Source organism: Xiphophorus hellerii, chromosome 2, assembly GCF_003331165.1.
Source record: "Xiphophorus hellerii strain 12219 chromosome 2, Xiphophorus_hellerii-4.1, whole genome shotgun sequence".
NCBI lineage: Eukaryota > Metazoa > Chordata > Actinopteri > Cyprinodontiformes > Poeciliidae > Xiphophorus > Xiphophorus hellerii.
The window spans coordinates 18,720,933-18,740,768 of record NC_045673.1 but is presented as its reverse complement, the minus strand read 5'-3'; the positions used below and the strand labels follow the sequence as shown (position 1 = coordinate 18,740,768).

Genomic DNA, 19,836 nt, shown 5'->3' with positions numbered 1-19,836 from the left:
TGTTGATCACTCTGGCATTTAGCTTCACTGATTTCTTTAAGGTTAACATTTCTGGAAGATTGTTCCCTTAACAACGAAGTCTGATGTTTTGGTCAATGTAAGTTTTCACTGACCATGCTCAGCCACGCATTCTTCCAAGGTTTCAGTTTTTAGGTTACCATTAAAATGATCTAATCAGGTTTTCAGTTCTGTTGATTTTTTTGTTGCTGTTTTTAACTGTATTTGAGAATTCACTTTCTAAAATATAAATTCCAATGCAAATTTTAACGACTTCTAAAAAGCAATATTTTGTGTTTTAAGGAAGAGCCACCGGCCATTTTGGGGAACTCTGCCTCCTCCTAGTGGTTGATCTGCATCATTACAACTTAATCTAGTTTGTTCTTGAGCGCATTTCACACACAATACGGGAGCTTTCCTTTCTACTGATGGACTCCATATTTCAATTCTGACTGAATAATTAGTGTTTCCTGCTTAAACTTTACAGTAAAAGATTTGACGGGATTATTAATTATCTCGGGGAAAAGAAAACATTTTTGAGAGATGAACATCTTAAACTCGTTTAGGTATGACGTCTGTAAATGCGAAGAAAACATAACAGAAAACATTTATTTTTAGTTTAAACTAAACTAATTTATTTTTCAACTTAAGCTAAGCTGAAAATAAATTCTGCGCTCAGTTTCGTTTTCATTTTACTTTCAGCGATCCAGCTGATTAGCCCCGCCCCCTGCTCCTCAGAAACGCGTAAGTTTTGTTTCTCACCTTTTCTGCTAGGTTTCGTTTCAGCCAGCTGAGCAACATAATAAACATCAGCTGTTGTCCTGGTGAGGCTCACAGGCGAGATGTTTTCTTGGGGAGAAGACTGTCGGCGAGGCTTCTGTCTGAAAGGAGACCCCGTCACAGATGAAGGAGTTCATTATTTAAATTTTGGTCATAATGTCACGGATCTCTCAGCAGGTCGCAGCGTGCTGGCTTTCCTTAAAAGTAACGGGAATGCGTTCATTTTGCGCACTGATGAGAGCAAAGATGGAAACAGAGTAAGAAGAAAACAGAGTGAGTATCTGTGCGGGTTTTTTACTATATAAATGCGTTTCGAGTGAAACCTGTTCTTTTTGTCATTTCTGAGTTATGGGCAGCTTTTATTCACTTATCAGTGGCATTGCTTTGTATTTAGTTTAGGCTTTTTACGACATACTTTCATTTGTCGCGGACTGATAATAGGATATATACTGTACATACGGAAGAGGATTAGGGCCACCGAGAAAAAAAAGAATTCTGACTTTAATCTCAGAATTCTGACTTTAAAGTTTTGGGGGTTTTTTTCCGGTGGCCCTAATCCTCTTCCGTAGATATAAACTATAACTTTAAATACTTAAAAAAATAAAATAAATTAAAAAAAACAACCTCCTGGGTGGTGCATGATATTGAATTTGTGATCCCCCCACTTCATTCTGGTTCCAAATTTACAATTCCTTTTTGGCCATTCGACTCTGCCCCACCAACCACACTTGTACACATAATGTTTATAAAAAATAGATTTAGGAGAGATAAATATGGGATTTCATGAGTTGCTGTACATTTATTTATCTATTACTTTCTGCCTTTGCTCTTCAATTTCTGTCATTCATTTCTGGCTCTGCGCTGAACTGGAATCAAGATCATATATTTAGGCCAGAAATTGGAGTTAAAGAGTTACTGTTTTTAAAATCAGGACAAAGTATGTCAAATCAGAATGTTTCTGAAGCTTATTGTTAACATTGTCCTGTTAAAACCTGAACAATCCACCACTGACTTATCCCGCAGCATGATGCTACAACCACCATGCTCAAGAGGAGATCTTTATATAGCTGACATCAGTTCGATATGGTAATGAATAAATTGTTATGTTAATCCGATACATATGAATTGTCTCTGTGTATTTGCAGAGTTTGTGAAGTGTAAGGAGAGGATTGAGGCAGTGAGCTGTGAAGACGATGTAGTAATGCTGCTGTCTGAGAAAGGCTCTGTTTTCTGTGTAGACATGACCTGCACCCCGTACACACCAAGGTGAGAAAACAAAGCAAGGTTACTATGCTGGCATACAAATATATTCAATTCATCCTACAAGTCATCTGATTCTTATTAAGGTTTGATTAAGATTTTTCTTCTACTTTCTTGCAGGACATTGGATGCTTTTTCTAACATACCAGTTGCACAGGTTGCTTGTGGGAGCCAGCATTCAGTTGCTCTGACAAAAGGTTTTCAATATTTCTGCATTTTGGATGGCAAATTATATTATTAACTTCAGTCTTCTAATATTTTCTTTTTATTGGTATTGCCTTCATCACAATGACATAAGTACTTATTACTAAGCTTTTCTTGGCTACTCACTTTTGCACCATAATCATGTTGTGATTTCAAGAGTCTTAAGATTAGTTAAAATGTTTCAGACATGACATGAACAGTTCATGACGTAGTGATGTGGATTCAGTAGTTAATCCTGGGGTCTTCCTACAGAGGGTCAGGTGTACACCTGGGGCCTGGACTCCAGGGGTCAGCTCGGACTGGGGAAGAGACGTTCAGGAGCGAGATCACCTCAGCCAGTCCGATCCTTGTTGTCCGTCCCCGTGGTTCAGATCTCTGCGGGAGGAGACCAGAGCTTCGCCCTCTCCGTGTCCGGAGGCGTGTTCGGCTGGGGCAGGAACGACTGTGGACAGCTCGGACTGGGAGACACAAAAGGTGCTGTTGGAAATTATTTCATAGCTTTGTGGCTAACAATAACATATTCAGATGTGTAACTTTGCATATCTTACATAATAAATCTCACTTTTTTTTTTTAGACATGTACACACCAGCTTGTGTTCATAGTTTGAATCTGAAGAAAACAGGCGACATTTCCTGCGGGAAGGACCACACCGTCGTTTTGACGAAGGTTAGGCAGCAACATAAAAGCATCCAACCACTTTTCTTTTTTTTTTAGAAAGAAGAAAATGTTGTTTTTTTTTTTGACAAATTTAGTTAAACTATAAATTGCATATTTTAGACTTAAAATTATTTCTGGAAATTAGACTATTAGAGTATTTTTAAACATCTATAAATATCATTTATATAATGGGCTTCAAGAGGAAAAATACAATTTGTCATTTACTGTTATTACAATTGATTGACTATTGAATTGAATAAGGCTGAAATCTCTTTGAAGTTACCAAAGTTTACAGAAGTAAAGTTTTAATTTTTGTTCCTCACATTTGTTCTTATTTGAAGTGTTGCATAAAAAATACACTGTATGTAGAGTTTTGAAGCACAAATACTTGAAGAGCATTTGTGTGTTTGGATTTTTCAGCATGGGGCAGTGTTCACATTCGGTTCTGGTCAATATGGACAACTTGGACACAACTCCTTGCGAAATGAACTCCGGCCTCGACTTGTTGCTGAACTTTGGGGGGCAAAAGTTATCAAGATTGCATCCGGGAGGTAAATTACACCTTGTTGTATCATCAAAACTTTAAAGGAAAAATGTTGTCTTAAATCCACATTCAATTATTGTTTGAAAAGAGATATTGCGTGTAGTAGTTTCAATTTATTTCTCCAATGCAAAATTACTTATTCATACTCAAATACATACCAACTAGGTTGCATCTGGACTACAGCTTTTTTTCAGCCTTTGACATGTTCCTGGTCTAAATTTGGCTGCATATATGATGTCTATCCTAAGCAGTCTTAGTAGGGTTACTTAAATAGGTTTGTCTCCTAGCACTGACATTGAATAAGTTGAATAATTTGGAGGCTGTCCTTTCATTCATACTAAAAATTCATCGGTGTAGTGTTTATAATGTTTACAATGTTCTTTCAATCCAGGTATCACACATTAGTTCTGACAGACAGCCAAAAGGTCTACTCCTTTGGTTGTCAAACTCAAGGTCAGCTGGGAAACAGAGAAGAAAGCAATCCATCTGTGCCGCTACCTGTTCGTCTACCTCAAGGTAACTTTATGTATAGGATTAAGAAAAAAATCTAAACGCTATTGCATGTTAACTTTATGTAGTAATTTACTTCCTTACTAGTTTCAGATGCAGTTCATTCCAGAATTGGAACCATCTTTGCTGGAGAAAACTGTTCATTTGCAGCCTGCTCTTCTGATGAGGTACCAGTGACGATGTTTGCCAAACAAAGACATTAACATGCAACAGGATCAATTACCTCACCTCACTTTCTTTTCCATTTACAGGAAGTTAGCTTAAATTCAGACACTAACACAGTCAGCAAAGCAACTCAGCACAGTTTAGAAGTTGTGGTTGATAAATGGACGTCTAAATGTGATGAAAAGTCATGGAGAAAGATTAGGCAGTGAGTATTTACCACTAGGATGATGTTAAGTTCTGTTACTCTAAATAAAAATTACTGAAACATTTATTATTATTCTCCTCAGGGAAATCCACAGGACATTTTTATCTGCATCCTGTTTGAACAAAAGCTTCCTTGAAGAAAGGTAAACATGCAACTGTTGAAATTTTTGTAACTTAAAAGTCAAAACATAACATTTTCCTTTAAGTCATGTATATTCTAATTCAAGTAGACATAACTTAATTAAAGATTGTATTACTTCTATTAATCTTCAGAAATGTATGATTATTTTTTCAGTATATTGGATGTTTTAACATAGACCAGTTATTCAATTATTGAAGTAGCATCTATTTCAGTCTAGTAACAAATCAAAGATCATAATTTATGCTGACTGTCTTTACTTTTCCGCTCAGAAAAGATAAACATTTAAAAACCTCGTCAAAGTACCATGGGCTGAACCTGAAACTGGCCCGACGGCATTTTAAGAAACTGGTCAAGACAGACCAGTTTGTCTGGAGAGAGGTTTGTCTCTATTCCTGTTCAATTTTATACATTTGTTTTTCAGACAACTACATGATAACTTGCTTCATATACTTCCATTTGTTTTTTTCCTTATCCATCCGTCTTTTTTTATCTATCTGTTTTTTTCCTTTAATCCACCTGTGTGTGAACTAACACATATTTGTCACTCAGGTTGAAGCTGCAATTCTGCAGTTGCTTCCTCTCCTTGATAAGAACCCAGTAGGAGTGGAGAGTCTGAGGATCTTTCTGCTCCTCAATGAGCTTCTTCATGTCATCCAGAAGTACAGAAAGCAGCAGCGCAGCAAGCTAGCTGAGATGGTCGCTACTGCTGTAGCAAGCCTGTCAAGGGAAAGCCTCAAGGTTTTAGGTACCGTTACCTAGTTTAGCTGAAATTACTTTGGCACGTGATTAAAGCTTTGTGTGGTAAACGTTAATGTTGTCATCTCTAGGTGAGTGGTGGTCCTCGCTGTCGTCATCCACCATGAAGAGATTTGTCAGCGTGTGGAGGCAAGCTCTCTGTCTGATCTTGTCCGATGAGCATGCTCCTCGCAGTGATGGTGTCAGGAACCTGCTTCAAGTTCTTCAGTATATGTACAATGTCAGTATCATAATCTGGAACAGGACTGTCATGTTTGTTTGCTTTTTTTAAATGATAATTAAGGTCCTATACTTGTCCTTTTGACAGGTTAACAGCAGGGTTTCTGAGTCGCAAAGGCTGCCAGAAAGTGATTTTTATGTGATGATTGAAGAAAAGTTTCTCTTCAGAGAACTGGAAATCTGGCGTTTAAAATCAAAACGCAGGGTAAGAAAGTTTCTGTCAGATTTAACTTGGAAATTAACAGGCATCTCGTTTGTAAAAACACTGAATAACTAGAAACTCAAAGATTATGTTGTGCTTTTTACCTTTTTAGTATGTGTTTGATGAGCCACTTGTTCTGTGCAACTTCCCGATTGTGATGGATCTGCAAACAAAGACAATGGTTTTTAACATGAATACTTATCTCACCCAGGTAACTGCTGTTTTATTATAATGTGTTTCACTTAGTGAATCAAGTTACTGAAATAAATTAACTTTTCAATAATAATTTAATGTATTGTATGACTCTGTATATACTTGTATGCATATACATATGTCTGTATATGCTTTGTATATATGCAGTTGAAAACCAGAAGTTTACGTACACTAGATAAAAAACACATACACCTTTTTGAGAAACTACAATACCACAAAACTTTGCTTCTTTATTTATGCTGTGTTTACTGAGCTTGCAATCTGTGAACTAAATTTGGGTACTTATATTGGATCTCTTTTTCTTAACAGGTGGAGTTTTGGTTGCGTATTTTGGACCAGGTGTTCATGGAAATGTTTCTGAGTTTAGGGTTAAGGTATTACCCTAACTCTCCCTACTTGGAACTGCACCTAAACCGAGCGTCTGTGTTAAACGACACATTTGAACAGCTGGCTGAGGCTGATCAGAAAGATTACAAGAGAGAACTTGTGGTACAAGACTAGAAGCTTATTAAGCATAATTGAGTAATTAACTGCTTCTGTGGAGTGTGAGAAGAAATCTTATTGGTTCCCTTTTGCATTCTAGGTGTTTTTTGATGAGAACAATGAAATTGATCCTGTCTACGTAAAAGACTTTTTCCATGAAGTCTTTCATGAGTTGATGTCTGCTGAATCTGAGATGTTCATGTTCAATGACTCCAAAACACTGGCGTGGTTCTCCTCTGAAGTAAGACTTGTTAGTTTAGAAATAACTGATTTTAAGCTCAGTTAATTATCAGGTTTTTTTTATTTAATTAATGATCTAAACCACCAATATCAGGCTTCACAGGAGGACCAGCGTTTCCACCTGTTTGGGGTTTTGTGTGGACTGGCTTTGTACAACAAGGTGATCATTTACTTACCCTTCCCACTGGTGCTGTTCAAAAAGCTGCTTGGAGTGAGGCCTTCACTGGACGATTTGAAAGAATTCAGTCCAAGTTATGGCAAGTAGGTAGAATTTATAAATGGTTTTAAATAAAAAAAAAAAAAAAAAAAATATATATATATATATATATATATTTATCATAAAAATGATCTTTGTGTTGTTTTCTTTAAGTGGTCTGCAGTCCATCCTGGACACAGATGAAGACCCAGAGGAGATGTATTTTACAGTGAGTGTTGAAGTTAAAAGAAATGTCACCATTCATTTTAGATCTTCGATATCTAACAGTTTTTTTAAAATAAATGTAGAGACAAGTAACACCAGCATTTCCTTTCTTTAAAGATCCCATGGGATGGAACTGAGATTGATCTTGACCCTGAAAATCCTGACAAGCAAGTTACCAACGAAAACAAGTAGGAAATAATTTCATTATTTCTGAGGTTTTCTTTATGAGCCGTTCATAACGATTCAATTTGTTGTCATTTATTTAGTTAAATTATAAATATATTAGAGTTTTTCACAAAAAAGGCAATTTTGAAAAACAAAATTTAGCTGGAAATGAAACCTTATAAACCAACTGAAGAATAACACATAGATACTCCATACTCTGTTGTTAGTCTCCATAAGATACCTCAATAGACATGATCATAATTCTTCTTCAAATCCATAAAACACATGTAGGTTGGGCAACCTAAGTCTATATGTATTTCCTTGAGATCTGTTTTACTGTTCCACAGCTGAACTAAATCCACACCGGCTGTTTGGAATCCACTATTTGATAATTAGTCCGAAACTGTTATTAAAAATCGTAAGCAGTTAAATTCCTGTCATAATATGTGTCTGACCCATTTTTTGTGAATGACAATTTTATCAACTCAACAGGAGAGAGTTTGTTGACGCCTTTGTGAACTATGTCTTCAACACGTCAGTGGAGGTTGTGTTTTACGAGTTCAAGCGAGGTTTCTTCCAAGTTTGTGACCGGGACTTGGTGAGACATTTTACACCACAGGAACTGCAAGAAACTCTAGTTGGAAAGGACTTCTGTGACTGGGAAAAGCTGAAACAGGTACTTTCTGTGGGATGGTATGTATTCTGAGCTGTTTGAATTATCGCTAATGCCAGGTTTTGGTCTTCTTTTCAAGAACACAGTTTATGAGGGCGAGTACAATGCCGACCACCCCATCATACAGATGTTTTGGGAAGTTTTCGATGAACTAAAGGAGAATCAGAAGAACACCTTTCTGTGTGAGTATGAAACATTATTTAGAAAAACGCAACCAGAAAAACTAATTGTCCCAAAAAATCACTTCAGTTATGAAAACTTTAAAATAAAATAATACGGGAAACAAATTTTTGGACTCAACGTAATTTCTGACAAAAACTTATAAGTCCTTGGCATCCATTTTAACGTGCCCTGGATGCTGCTTTACTATTTTATTGTTTTCTCCACAATTCCATCTATTTTTACAGAAAATATTTATCGAAGATTTTCAAACATAGATTCGAGGACTAGTCCACCTCTATGAAATTATGAGTTGCTTGGTGTTTAGTTGAAGCTGAATTACAGCATTAGAAAGGACAGAATATTATGTCATCAACAAAGTTCAGACTGTATTTATTGATGGCCAGATAAACAAATATGCCACTCACTAATACTTTGTCTGTGGAAAAGTGACAAAAAAAAAAAATCTAAAGTTAATCTAATCTAATCTAAAGTTAATACTTCTTTGGAGAAAGTTTCCGTAAAGGCAGATTTATTCCTGCTGTATAGCTTATATCCACTGATAACCTCTTTTACCACCATCAGGGTTCGTCACTGGGTTTGAACGGGTTCCGATCCTCGGCTTGGACAAGATAAAGATGATCATCAAAGTTGAATCCATCAAGGATGACCAGTATTATCCTGCGACCCACACGTGTTCCTCCACCCTGGAACTGCCGCTGTATTCATCCAAAGACATCATGCAAGCCAAACTAACCGAAGCTCTTAGCAACAAAAGGATCAGTCAGTGCGTTTGATTCAGGATGAATCCCTGACTGGATCTTTACTGAGTGATGCGGATGTTTTTACTCACGGACACAGCACTTCTCTAACTATGTGTATATAAAGAAAAACAGGTTTTAAACTAAAACAGTTTTAATCAAAACCTGCAAAGAAATTGTTACTGTCATGTTTTATAACTCATTGTTATACTTTAGTTTACAGTGAACCCTCGCTATAACGCCGTTCACCTTTCACGGTCTCGCTGCTTCGCGGATTTTTTTGTGCAGTTTGTTTTCACAGTGCATTGTGTTCTGCATCCTGATTGGCTAAACAGTCTCCACGCTTCTTCTCTACCTGTGTGCCTAATAACAGTTACGGTATTTCAATATACAGTATGTAATACAGCTTAGCAAATTTTGGTAAATGTTTTTGCCCAGAAGAAAAAAGAGCGACAACAACTACTGATAACTATGTTCTTCTTTCGAAAAAACACACCTGCACCACAGGCTTCTGAAGAAAAAGCCACTAGAGAGCGGAGTCAGGCCGCAGCGTCACAGTCAGAGGAACAGTGAAATACGCGAGTCACAATTTGTCCTACTGTACTTCGTATTGATGATTAAAATGATTATTTTACTGTAGTTATTTGTAAGAAAGAGTTATATTTGTTTTAAAATTGCTTGGGCCTGAAAACAAGTTTTGTTCTTTGGTTTCAATGTAGAGTATTTAATTATGCTGTATAATAATTGTAAAAAATCAAGGTAAATACTTCACAGATTTCTCCTATCATGGGTTCTTTTCGGAACGCAACCCCCGCGAAAAACGAGGGTTTACTGTACTGACATGTTAAAAATAATTATTAGACTAATGTGGAATAAGTGAGATTTTAAAAATAATCTGAGATTCTTTCAAATAAATATGTCATGTAATATGTCATTTGTATTACAAATACATGTCATACAAATATGTCATGTACTGTATGTCATGGACTGAAGGAAGAACTGTAGCTTTTTCCTTCAGTCTGACGATAATGTGGGTCAATTTTCTTTATGTATATTTCTTTTCTTGCTATTAAGTTAACAGCATTTAAGTTAAAAACGAACGTTGTAAACTATAAACTGAAAAGTGTGGGCAGAAGGATAACATTATTTACCAATACTCTTTATTTTTTACAATTACATTGTCTCTATAAAGATCAGTATATTTCTTTAATAAAATCAACGAATAAAACTCAGGAGACTGATGTGCTGTGGTGGCGCAGGGTTTAAGCACAGCCCACATGGGGAGGCCCAAGTCCCCAACTCAGCAGTTGTAGGTTTGATTCCTGGCCTGTTGACCTTTACTGCATGTCTTCCCCCTTCTCTTACTACCCACTTTCCTGTCAATTCACTATCAAATAAAGGCCACTGGAGCCAATAAAACTCAAAGGTTTAATTCTAAAATTGTGTTTGCTTGTGCACGTTTCACAAAATGATGTTTAAATATCAACACAGACCATAGAGCTAAAAGAAATGTTGAGAATGAGAGTACTACTGACTTTGATGCAACACTTTTAACATTCGGATTAAAATATTTTAAATAACTTCAAATTAAAATGTAAGATTTTAAAAAACTGGCAGCTGTACTTTGTAAACGTGCAAACAATCACCTTCATTATAAAATGATTGTGCTCATACAGACAATCTGATGCTAAGTGTTTAATCTTTTCTTTGTTTGAACTGAATTTGTTCACAAATCACCAATTATATGTCTGATTTTAATCTCAGCCAGTAAAATTCTGCTCTTCAAGATTTCCCCAAATTAGCATTGAAAAACTTAGTGGTTTTAATATTATTAAGGACATTAAAACCTTATTAATGTCCTTATTAACATTATTAAGGTTAATAATGTAACTCTACTTAAGGCCCCATAAGAACTTGGAGAACTGGCTTAAATTATGGATTCAAAACTTTAGATAGGATTACTTATGTTTGCCTTATTTATTTAAAGAAAGTCGACCAGTTTGTAAAGTACTTTGGGACCAATTAAAAAATGTATTCTGTTCTCAACAATCACAACAAGGCTTATGTCATTTTTTTTCTTCAGCCAAGTTTATTACAAGTAGATTTGAGTTCTCAGTAAAAATTCCTGTATGTGTTTCTATTTACTAGGAAATTAAAAGTATGCAGAAAGTGCAGTTCTTACACAGTGAATACTTGAAGGTTTCACTTTCGTTTACCTTCTCTACGGCGATAACTGCTCAGACCTGTAGGCGTGTCATATTTATCAAGAGTCATAGTTTTGTTTTCCTTTCCTCACAGCTGTTGGAAAAAAAAAACAAGCCCAGTTTCGTTTTTCTTACAGCTGAGTCAATAAAAGGACCAGCTGTAAACCCTTTACAGCCTCATTCACCAACATGTTTTCGTGGGGTGAGGACTATCGGCAGAGCTTTCGCCAGAAAAAGGCCTCAAATGTCCCGACTTCAGATCGAGTTCATTTTTTAAACCTCAGCTTCCGCATCAGGGACCTTTCTGCTGCTCACAATGTTCTCGCTTTCGTCAAAGATGCTGGAGACGCGTCTATAATCCGCACACAGGAGAGCGGAGATGGGAGAAGAGGGAGGCAAAGTGAGTACTAATCCTTTATAGTGACTTTACGAGATAAAGTTTAATTTTGTACTCATGTGCTGTTACTAAATTTGCAGAGTTTGTTGATTGTGGTGAGAAGATCCAGGCTGTTAGCTGTGGAGATGATGTTGTCTGCCTTCTGTCTGATGGAGGTAAAATCTTCTGCGTGGACCCAAATATCACTCCGTTCACTCCCAGGTAACAGGGAATTCAAAACCATCCTTTATTTTACTGCGATGATCTTAGAACGTGTTTGTAAATGTGGTTGTATTTTATCAGACCTCCACCAGTGCTGTCCAGCATCATAGTGACCCAGATTGCCTGTGGGAGCCATCATACTATTGCACTCACCAAAGGTACTGTTAACTTGCAGTCTGCTCTATTTCAATATTTGGTTAGAAATATGAGATATTATAGATTTAGTAATCATTTATTAGGATAATTGGTCAATTATTAAAGTGTGGTTTTGTGTAATAGTTATTAGTGGTAGGTTTCTGAAACAAATTGATGTTTGTTTTATTTAAGTTGGGTTCTACGAAGAAACTCATATATCATAAAAAAAAAGAAAAAAAGATGGGGTAATCAGGACCTTCCTGGCTGGCATTAATTTTTGGTTTATTTTGAGATCTAATTTCTGGTTAATCCTTCTTGCAGCAGCCAAGAAGAAAAAACAAAAAACTCAATGGGTGTTGTTTTTTCACAGATGATCAAGTGTACACATGGGGCCAGGACTCCAGGGGTCAGCTGGGACTGGGTGGGAGTAATTCTGGAGCCAGTTCACCTCAACACATCAGATCTCTGTCAGCCATCCCGGTGGTTCAGATCTCTGCAGGAGGAGAGCATAGCTTTGCTCTCACCGTGTCCGGAGGCGTGTTCGGTTGGGGCAGAAATGACTGTGGACAGCTCGGACTGGGAGACACTGAAGGTGCTGCACAGATATATTATTACCCTCTGCTTCTATTCAGACCAGTGACATGCAGTGTGTGGCTGATGACTGGTGAGCCACTGCTGTGGAGTCAGATATACAAATATATGAACCTTACTTAAAGTTATTTTAATTTTTATTTGTTGAACAGCTTTTAATTATGTTGTAATTATACATTTAAAAGTCTGGCTGCTTCCACAGAGATAATTTGCACAGAGGAGAGTTTTCCTCGTCTGGTTCTCGATGTTTCATTCTTTCATTCCACCTGTCAACCAGTCTATGAGGCTCAGCACTGCCACCTATCAGTGAGGCATGGTACTCTCTGCCTCACGCTGCATTTTCCCTGTGATTTTTCTTTGCGAAAGAGAAAACATTTAACACACATTATTAGACAAACTTAAATAAAATAAGTCTGAAAATAAATAAGTCTGAATGTCACAATGTGTAATTTGAAATTAAATGTGTATATTGCAAATATAAAGACAGCAATAGGCATTCGACAGCGCCACCAGGTGAGGCACAGCTCATCACTGCCTCGCCTCAACATTTTCTTATGTATTTCAAAAGGCAGTGTGTAAATTCAATGATTTTAACCATAAGAATACTTAAATTATACAGAAAACAAGTGCAAAGATGGATTTACTGCGTTACTTGTCATGATGAATTTGAGGAAGTGTCTCGCCTTCATCCCCTGACTGCACGCCACTGGTTCAGACTGGTATGCTCTAAGAAAAAGTCCAACATTATTTTACTGCAACTCAAAATATTTGTTTTGTATTTTATACAGATAGAACCACACCAGTGCCAGTCAATTATCTGAACACGAAGAAAGTCATTCATATTTCCAGTGGACAGGAACACACTGTTGCTCTGACAAAGGTCAGTGATCCTAAAGTCTTTTTTTCAGATTTCACAGAAATTTCAATATTTATTGTCAACATGAAAAGTGAAACTAATCAATGTGGTTTCCTGGTTTTTCAGGACGGTGCAGTGTTTACGTTTGGCTCCAGCCGATACGGACAGCTTGGACACAACTCATTCCGAAATGAGCTCCGTCCTCGGCTTGTTGGAGAGCTCTGGGGGGCAAAGGTCACCAAAACTGCATGTGGGAGGTACTTTAACATACTTTTATACGCTTATTATGACCTCATGTGCACAGTGAGATATTTTCTGACTGATCTACCTTATAGTGACATAACTTAAAGCGAGACTAATACTACAAAAAGTTTCTATTACTGTTAATTTGGAAATTGTCCCTCATTACTCCATCCACTTTCTGCAGTGCGTCCATAGCAGTGGTAGTGAAACAGGCCATCTGCATGATGCTTCACATGTAGAACAATCTAAAGGTCTTACTTTAAACCTCCCAAAACATTTTTCTTGTCACCATGGCCAAACACCTCTAACCTTGTGTCATTATGACCATAAATTGTTTTTCTAGATGGCATTTGGTTCGTCCATGTTGGGCATTACACTCAGTCCACGGTGACACTGAGGCTCCAGCATCTCCCAGTTTATCATAAGTTCCAACCTTGATTGTTCCTAAACATCCTAGATATTCTCTGTTTTATTAGGATGGACAGTTTATGGACAAATGGTTGAAACTTTGACAGAATTGTGTTTCAATGGGAAAGCTATCCCAGACAGATCAAAACGGGATTTGTAATGAAAAAGCCAGGCAACATTAAGCTTCTGGAATGATCTCCTCAAATCCCTGACCTAAACTGAGTTGAAAATATGCCTACAAGCATATTTGTGCCAGGAAACCAAGCAGTTTAAGTGTAGCCCACTAATTCTGCCAAAAAGAGCGATAAAAAAAATGCAATCAGAATTGTATCAGAATGAAATAATCTTTGACTTTTTGTGCTGGATCAGGCTGCATTTGAAACAAAGGCACATACAAGAGTGTGCATTAAAATTACATTCATAGCCATGTAAACTGTAGGTTTATAATTATTAACCAAGCTGCTTTTACTCTTCCAGATATCACACATTAGTGCTGACAGACCGTATGAAGGCGTACTCCTTTGGCTGTAATGACCATCAGCAGCTGGGACGTGACGAGGAGAGTCATCCGTCTGTCCCACTACCTGTACAAATACCTCTCTGTAAGTCCTGTCAATTTATACTAAGGTAAAGGTAGAGGTAAAAATGAATTATTGAAGAAACTTTCATTTATTTAAACTACATTTACAGTGATGGCAGCAATAAATGTCACTCTATGAGCTAAAAGTTATTTTCAAAGAAAGCTGACTGTACCTTTACAGATTGTAAAGTAAGAATGACTACATTTTGCACATCCACTGAAAAAGGAGTATTTTGTACATTTGTAAACCCAAAAGTTTAAAAATTTTTTTTTAACCTTTACAAATTTTATTTGTAAAGGTTGTAAACCTAAAAATAGGTTTTTATTATGGTTAAATTGAGATTAAAAAAACTATTTTTCAAGGGAGTAAAAAGCCAAGAAGCAGCAATAAATACATCACAAAAAAATAGTTCAACTCTGAGATAAGGAAACTGTATGTATGGTCCATGAACAATGTTACCAACAAAATAGCCACCTTATGTCAACCTTAAGTCTACATTGCATGTAGATAAGGAAGATTATTTCTGCAATCTATTAAATATTACTCTCTCAATAATTGAGGAAAGTAATGTCACATATTTAAATAACATTTATTATTTCTCTGTAGGTCCCACAAACGGTCACCGGATTGAAAATATCTTCGCTGGAGCAGATAGTTCGTTTGCAACCTGGAGACCTAAAGAGGTAACACCACAAATTCGTGAAGGTTTAGCAATATCTTCATCCTTTTATGTAAACACATAATCTTTTTCCCCACTTTGAGGAATATTTTTTTACCCTATTTTGTTTCCAGGACGGATTGAACTCAAAGATCAACATAACGCAACAGCCTATTGAAAAACTGGTGGATCAAAGGACCTCTGATGCAAGGTTGGGACAAGTGACAAAACAGTAAGAATAATCCAGTTCATGTCATTACTAGGTGTTTACTTGCCAAGTATGTTATTATGATTGAGTAGTCTTTACATTTTTACATTATGTAATTTGGCTAATGACCTCCTAACATCTTTACAGGGAAATTCATAGAACATTTTCCTCTGCTTCAATTGTGAATCGAAGTTTCCTTGACCAAAGGTACATACAGACTTTCCAGGTTTAATCTGAATTTCTTGGTATCTGCTCTTATTTTAAATTAGATGTTTTTTGAATTATTTTAGCAAAGATAAGCATTTCCGGACCTCAACAAACTACCCTGGTTTGGATTTACCGTTGGCCATAAGTGTGTTTGAAAACCTGTTAACTGAGGATGTTCTTCAAACCGAGGTTTGACTATAAAATAAAAACATGCACATTTATGATCTGATTAGTAATGGAAGATGACTTTTAAAACCCAGGTTCTTGTTTCGTTCCAACAGGTGGAAAAGGCTGTCCTGCTGTTGCTTCCTCGTCTTGATAACAAACCGGTGGGAATGGAGGGTCTGAGGGTCTTCCTGGTTCTGACTGAGCTTCTTCATGTGACTCAGAAATATTGTCAGCCACAGACCTCCTCAACAAGCCTGAAGCTGGTTGAGGAAATTAGTGTTGCCTTCCAAAAACTTTCTCCTGAAAGCCTCCGGATTATAGGTACAGTGAAACTTGCCTTTAATAAAAGTTAAATCATAAAATGGTACATAAATAAAGACTTCAGTACTAGACCGTCTTTGGATAAGCTCTCTCTCATCAATCCTGTCCTGCCCAGGAGACTGGTGGTATTCACTGTTACCCTCTACAATGGTCAGACATGTAAATGTATGGAAGACGGCCCTCTCATGGAGAGTTTCTCGCTACTCATTCAAGTGTATCCTGCTGATCCTCCAGAATCTGTTCGAGGTTAGTATCAAACCCACACAACATCTTATCTAATTTTCATTTTGGAAAAAAAGGTACATAGTTCTCTACCCATGCCTACTCTTTTTGACGCTGCACGTTTGTCTAATTTAAAGGCCAACAGGAAGAAAATCCCTGAAAAGACATTTTGGGTGGAGTTTCACCCAACATTTCTTCAAGAAGATCTGCAGCTCTGGCGTAGAATGTCACTAAACAGGGTAAATAATTAGAGGTTAATTTCTAAATTTATTTTCATGTATGCAACAAATTATTATTAGTGAAAAAAGAATATTTTTTAGTATGTAGTCACATTAAAAATTAAATTTTTTAATGTCATTATTTCCTCAGATGAGGGATAATCAACCCCTCATGCTCTGTGATTTTGCATTTGTTATGGATCTGAAGTCAAAGAAAATGGTTTTTGACTTGAACGCTGCTTGGACTCAGGTGAGTAAACATTGGCATCAAACATTAACAATAATACAAATATATAGTTTTACTTTTCCTCAAAAAGTGAGTGTTGGTGCAAGATTAACAGTGTGAAGTAGTCACGAAATGAAGCTGTACATTTGAAAAGAAATGTCTTTCAAAGTTTTTCATTTTGTTTTTATTTCAATTTCAAAATTGTTCCTTAGGAGGAGCATCAGAGGGTTTTTGTTCCTCCCTTTGGATGGACTCCTCAGTCAAATTGTTTTTTTGAACTCGACCTGAGCCGAGCTTCACTTTTGGAGGAAACCTTCGTTCAGCTGGCCTCTGCTCATCAAACTGACCTTAAGAAGCCACTTGTGGTGAGTGTTTAGTTTTACCATCAATGCTCAAGCTCAGCAAGACCTCCTTGTCCTCTAAACGTTTGTAAATTTGTATTTCTCAGGTGTACCTTGATGGAGACTCAAAGGTCACACGAGTCTATAGATCAGATTTTTTTCACCACCTCAACATAGTTAAAGAAAAAGGAGAGATGTTCATGTTGAACGAGTCTAAAACACTAGCCTGGTTCTCCTCCAAAGTAAGAAGACGTTTTCATTCATCTTTAAAATGTTTCGTTTCCGACTAGAGGCAGAATTATTGTTGATATTATTTTATTAATGCAGGCAGCAGAGAGAGACCAGGCAAACTTCCACCTGTTGGGGATTCTGTGTGGATTGGCCTTATACAATAACAGCTTCATACAATTTCCCTTCCCACTGGTTCTGTTCAAAAAGCTGCTCGACATTGAGCCAACTCTGGAAGATATGATGGAGTTCAACGAAGGAGTTGGCAGGTCAGAAAATATTTAAATTTCACTAAAAGACTGGATAAAATCGTGACTGCTAGATGATTCAATAACTTCTGGTTTTGGATTTTTTTTCAAGGCATCTGCAGTACATATTGGACTACAAAGACGACCTGGAAGACCTGTTTATCACCTTCGAGGTTGGTGATAATCTTAATTATTCACTCCAGAGTTTTTCATGCGATTTCACAAACGTTTTCATTCCTTACTTTCAGATTAACTGGGATGAGACAGATGTTGACCTTGATCCTAGTAATCCAGGAAAGCCGGTCACAAACCAAAATAAGTAAGCCACTCAAACCAAAAAGGTCTCATTGTTAATTCAGTTGGCTAATTTTAACACTTCTGCCTGCCAAACAGGAAGGAGTTTGTGGATGCCTACGTGAATTATGCCTTCAACAAGTCAGTGGAAGGCGTGTTTCAGGAGTTCAAGCGCGGTTTCTTCCTGGTGTGTGACCAGCAGCTGGTGAAGCTTTTTAGACCAGAGGAGCTGCAGAGAGTCTTGGTGGGTGGAGACGTCTATAACTGGGTGAAGCTCAAACAGGTACACTCATCTGAATGATTTACTTTTTCCACTGCTCTGTTCTTTGTATTTGCAGCAATAAAACTCACAACTCTGTCTTACTCTACACAGAACACACAGTATGAGTGGGTCAGTGACAAACACCCAACCATACAGATGTTTTGGGAAGTTTTTGATGAACTTACTGAAGAACAGAAAAAAGATTTTATTTGTAAGTAACCTTCTATATTTCTCTTGTCTAAAAGTTTTGACCTAAGACATTCACTGGCGAACAAAGTCATCGATTCTTTTAAAATCAATTGAGTTTATTTATATTGTTCTAAAGCACAGTGAACACAGTCTTAAGGGAAAAACTTTTAAAACCATTTAAAAATCAGCTCAAATTCCATGTCACCAATATTTTTCCAACATAGCTATGTGCAATCCACTCATATTTAGCAGAATATAACAATGACAAACTTTTCTGTTTAATAAACCAGAATGCTGCTTCGAAACTCTGCTTTGTTGTGCTTACTTGCCTTTAGTAAAGTATACATAAACACACAGCTACTTTGTGCTTCGTGTGCAAGGCTTTTCATGTGAGTAGACGCAGGCATCCTTATATACTGTGTACAGCTCCACTGCACAGAAAAGCCTCCCACTTGCCTCCTTTCACGCTGCTGATAAAAATGCTGATGAGGGTTTCATTCTTCCCAGGTAGAAATTATACCAAGAGCAGCTGACATGAGAGTTTAGTGTCCTATGTTGCTGTTGTGTATAGGAAACGCAGTGAAAGTTGCAGGGAAAAGCTATTTAGCCCCACTTCCGATAACTTGCATCTCATTAAACCAGTGGCATGTATATTATTTTTGAACATATTGCTTTGTAGTTTGAAGACATGAAATGGAGAGAGCTCTAATAACTGTGACGCAGGTTTTTCCTCTTTATTTGTCATGAAATCATAAAAATTTGATTATTTGATTGTCTTTTGAGTGGATTTTTTCTTTATGTCTTCCGCAGTGTTTCTGACTGGGTTTCGGAAAGTCCCTGTTCTTGGCATGGATCAGATCAGGATGACAATAAGAATAAAACAAATCCTGGGTGGCCTCGATGATGAGCAATTCCCAGAGTCATTGACATGTCACTCCATTCTTGAATTGCCGTTGTACTCGACCAAAGAGATCATGCGGGAAAGACTGACAGAGGCCCTGGAATCAAATAGAGGATTCAGGACGTGAATCTATTAACATATCACACACTAACTCAGGGTAACATATTGCAATGAACTGGAAATGTGCCATTTAAGCAACGTGAAGTCACAGCACTTAAAAAAATATATATCATATACATTTACACTAAACAAATGAGCAATTTTTTTTCTGTGATCTACTGCACTTAGTATTTTTATTTACACAAGCCTTTGACAAATAAAGTATTTTATTATTATGTGATGTACAGACATGAAGTTCAGAGAACAATTCATTTCCTTGTACGTTTATATTTTTGGGTTCTCACTGCAACATTGAGTTTAAGGTGTTATTCTTAGTGTTGTTCCTGATGTGACTTTGTTCCCTCTCTGTTTAAATAAAGAGTAAAGAAGATTATTTATTTATTTTCTTTTAATGAAACATTGACCAACATATTTGATGTGTATGATTTTGGTGATGGCACTCATAAAAATGCGATGTTTGTTCAATTGTTGACAGTATGGTATTTTCTTTACAACTTTGTAATTTTGTATTTTTGTTATGTAAAGCTGCTGAAATGTGCTACACAAATTAACCTGACTTGACTTGACTTAAACAATATTATCACTGAAATATACATTAAATGAATATTAGCCACCATGGCTACTCAATGGCAGGGAATCTGGCAATGATTTTA

At 36.9% G+C, this 19,836-nt stretch overlaps 2 protein-coding genes across 2 annotated transcripts; both read left to right on the top strand.

The window, feature by feature from the left end:
• The first annotated feature begins 779 nt into the window (after window positions 1-779).
• Window positions 780-9,072, top strand: LOC116729760 (probable E3 ubiquitin-protein ligase HERC3). The gene is made up of 23 exons (XM_032578505.1): window positions 780-1,050; window positions 1,923-2,043; window positions 2,158-2,234; window positions 2,494-2,715; window positions 2,817-2,908; window positions 3,320-3,450; window positions 3,835-3,959; window positions 4,041-4,120; window positions 4,205-4,323; window positions 4,406-4,465; window positions 4,734-4,842; window positions 5,014-5,209; window positions 5,292-5,440; window positions 5,528-5,644; window positions 5,754-5,852; window positions 6,164-6,343; window positions 6,438-6,578; window positions 6,672-6,838; window positions 6,948-7,002; window positions 7,116-7,186; window positions 7,656-7,839; window positions 7,916-8,018; window positions 8,581-9,072. The coding sequence occupies exons 1-23, from the start codon at window positions 840-842 to the stop codon at window positions 8,790-8,792; spliced, it is 3,021 nt and encodes a 1,006-aa protein (XP_032434396.1). The 5' UTR covers window positions 780-839; the 3' UTR covers window positions 8,793-9,072.
• A 1,945-nt stretch (window positions 9,073-11,017) lies between these two features.
• On the top strand, window positions 11,018-19,655 carry LOC116729702 (probable E3 ubiquitin-protein ligase HERC4). Its single transcript, XM_032578385.1, has 23 exons — window positions 11,018-11,360; window positions 11,438-11,558; window positions 11,640-11,716; window positions 12,064-12,285; window positions 13,073-13,164; window positions 13,267-13,397; window positions 14,269-14,393; window positions 14,979-15,055; window positions 15,165-15,262; window positions 15,386-15,445; window positions 15,529-15,634; window positions 15,727-15,934; window positions 16,050-16,180; window positions 16,294-16,395; window positions 16,526-16,624; window positions 16,813-16,965; window positions 17,049-17,183; window positions 17,269-17,438; window positions 17,530-17,590; window positions 17,666-17,736; window positions 17,811-17,994; window positions 18,085-18,184; window positions 18,973-19,655. Exons 1-23 carry the CDS (start codon window positions 11,150-11,152, stop codon window positions 19,188-19,190), a joined length of 2,952 nt encoding a protein of 983 aa, XP_032434276.1. The 5' UTR covers window positions 11,018-11,149; the 3' UTR covers window positions 19,191-19,655.
• The last annotated feature ends 181 nt before the right edge of the window (window positions 19,656-19,836 follow it).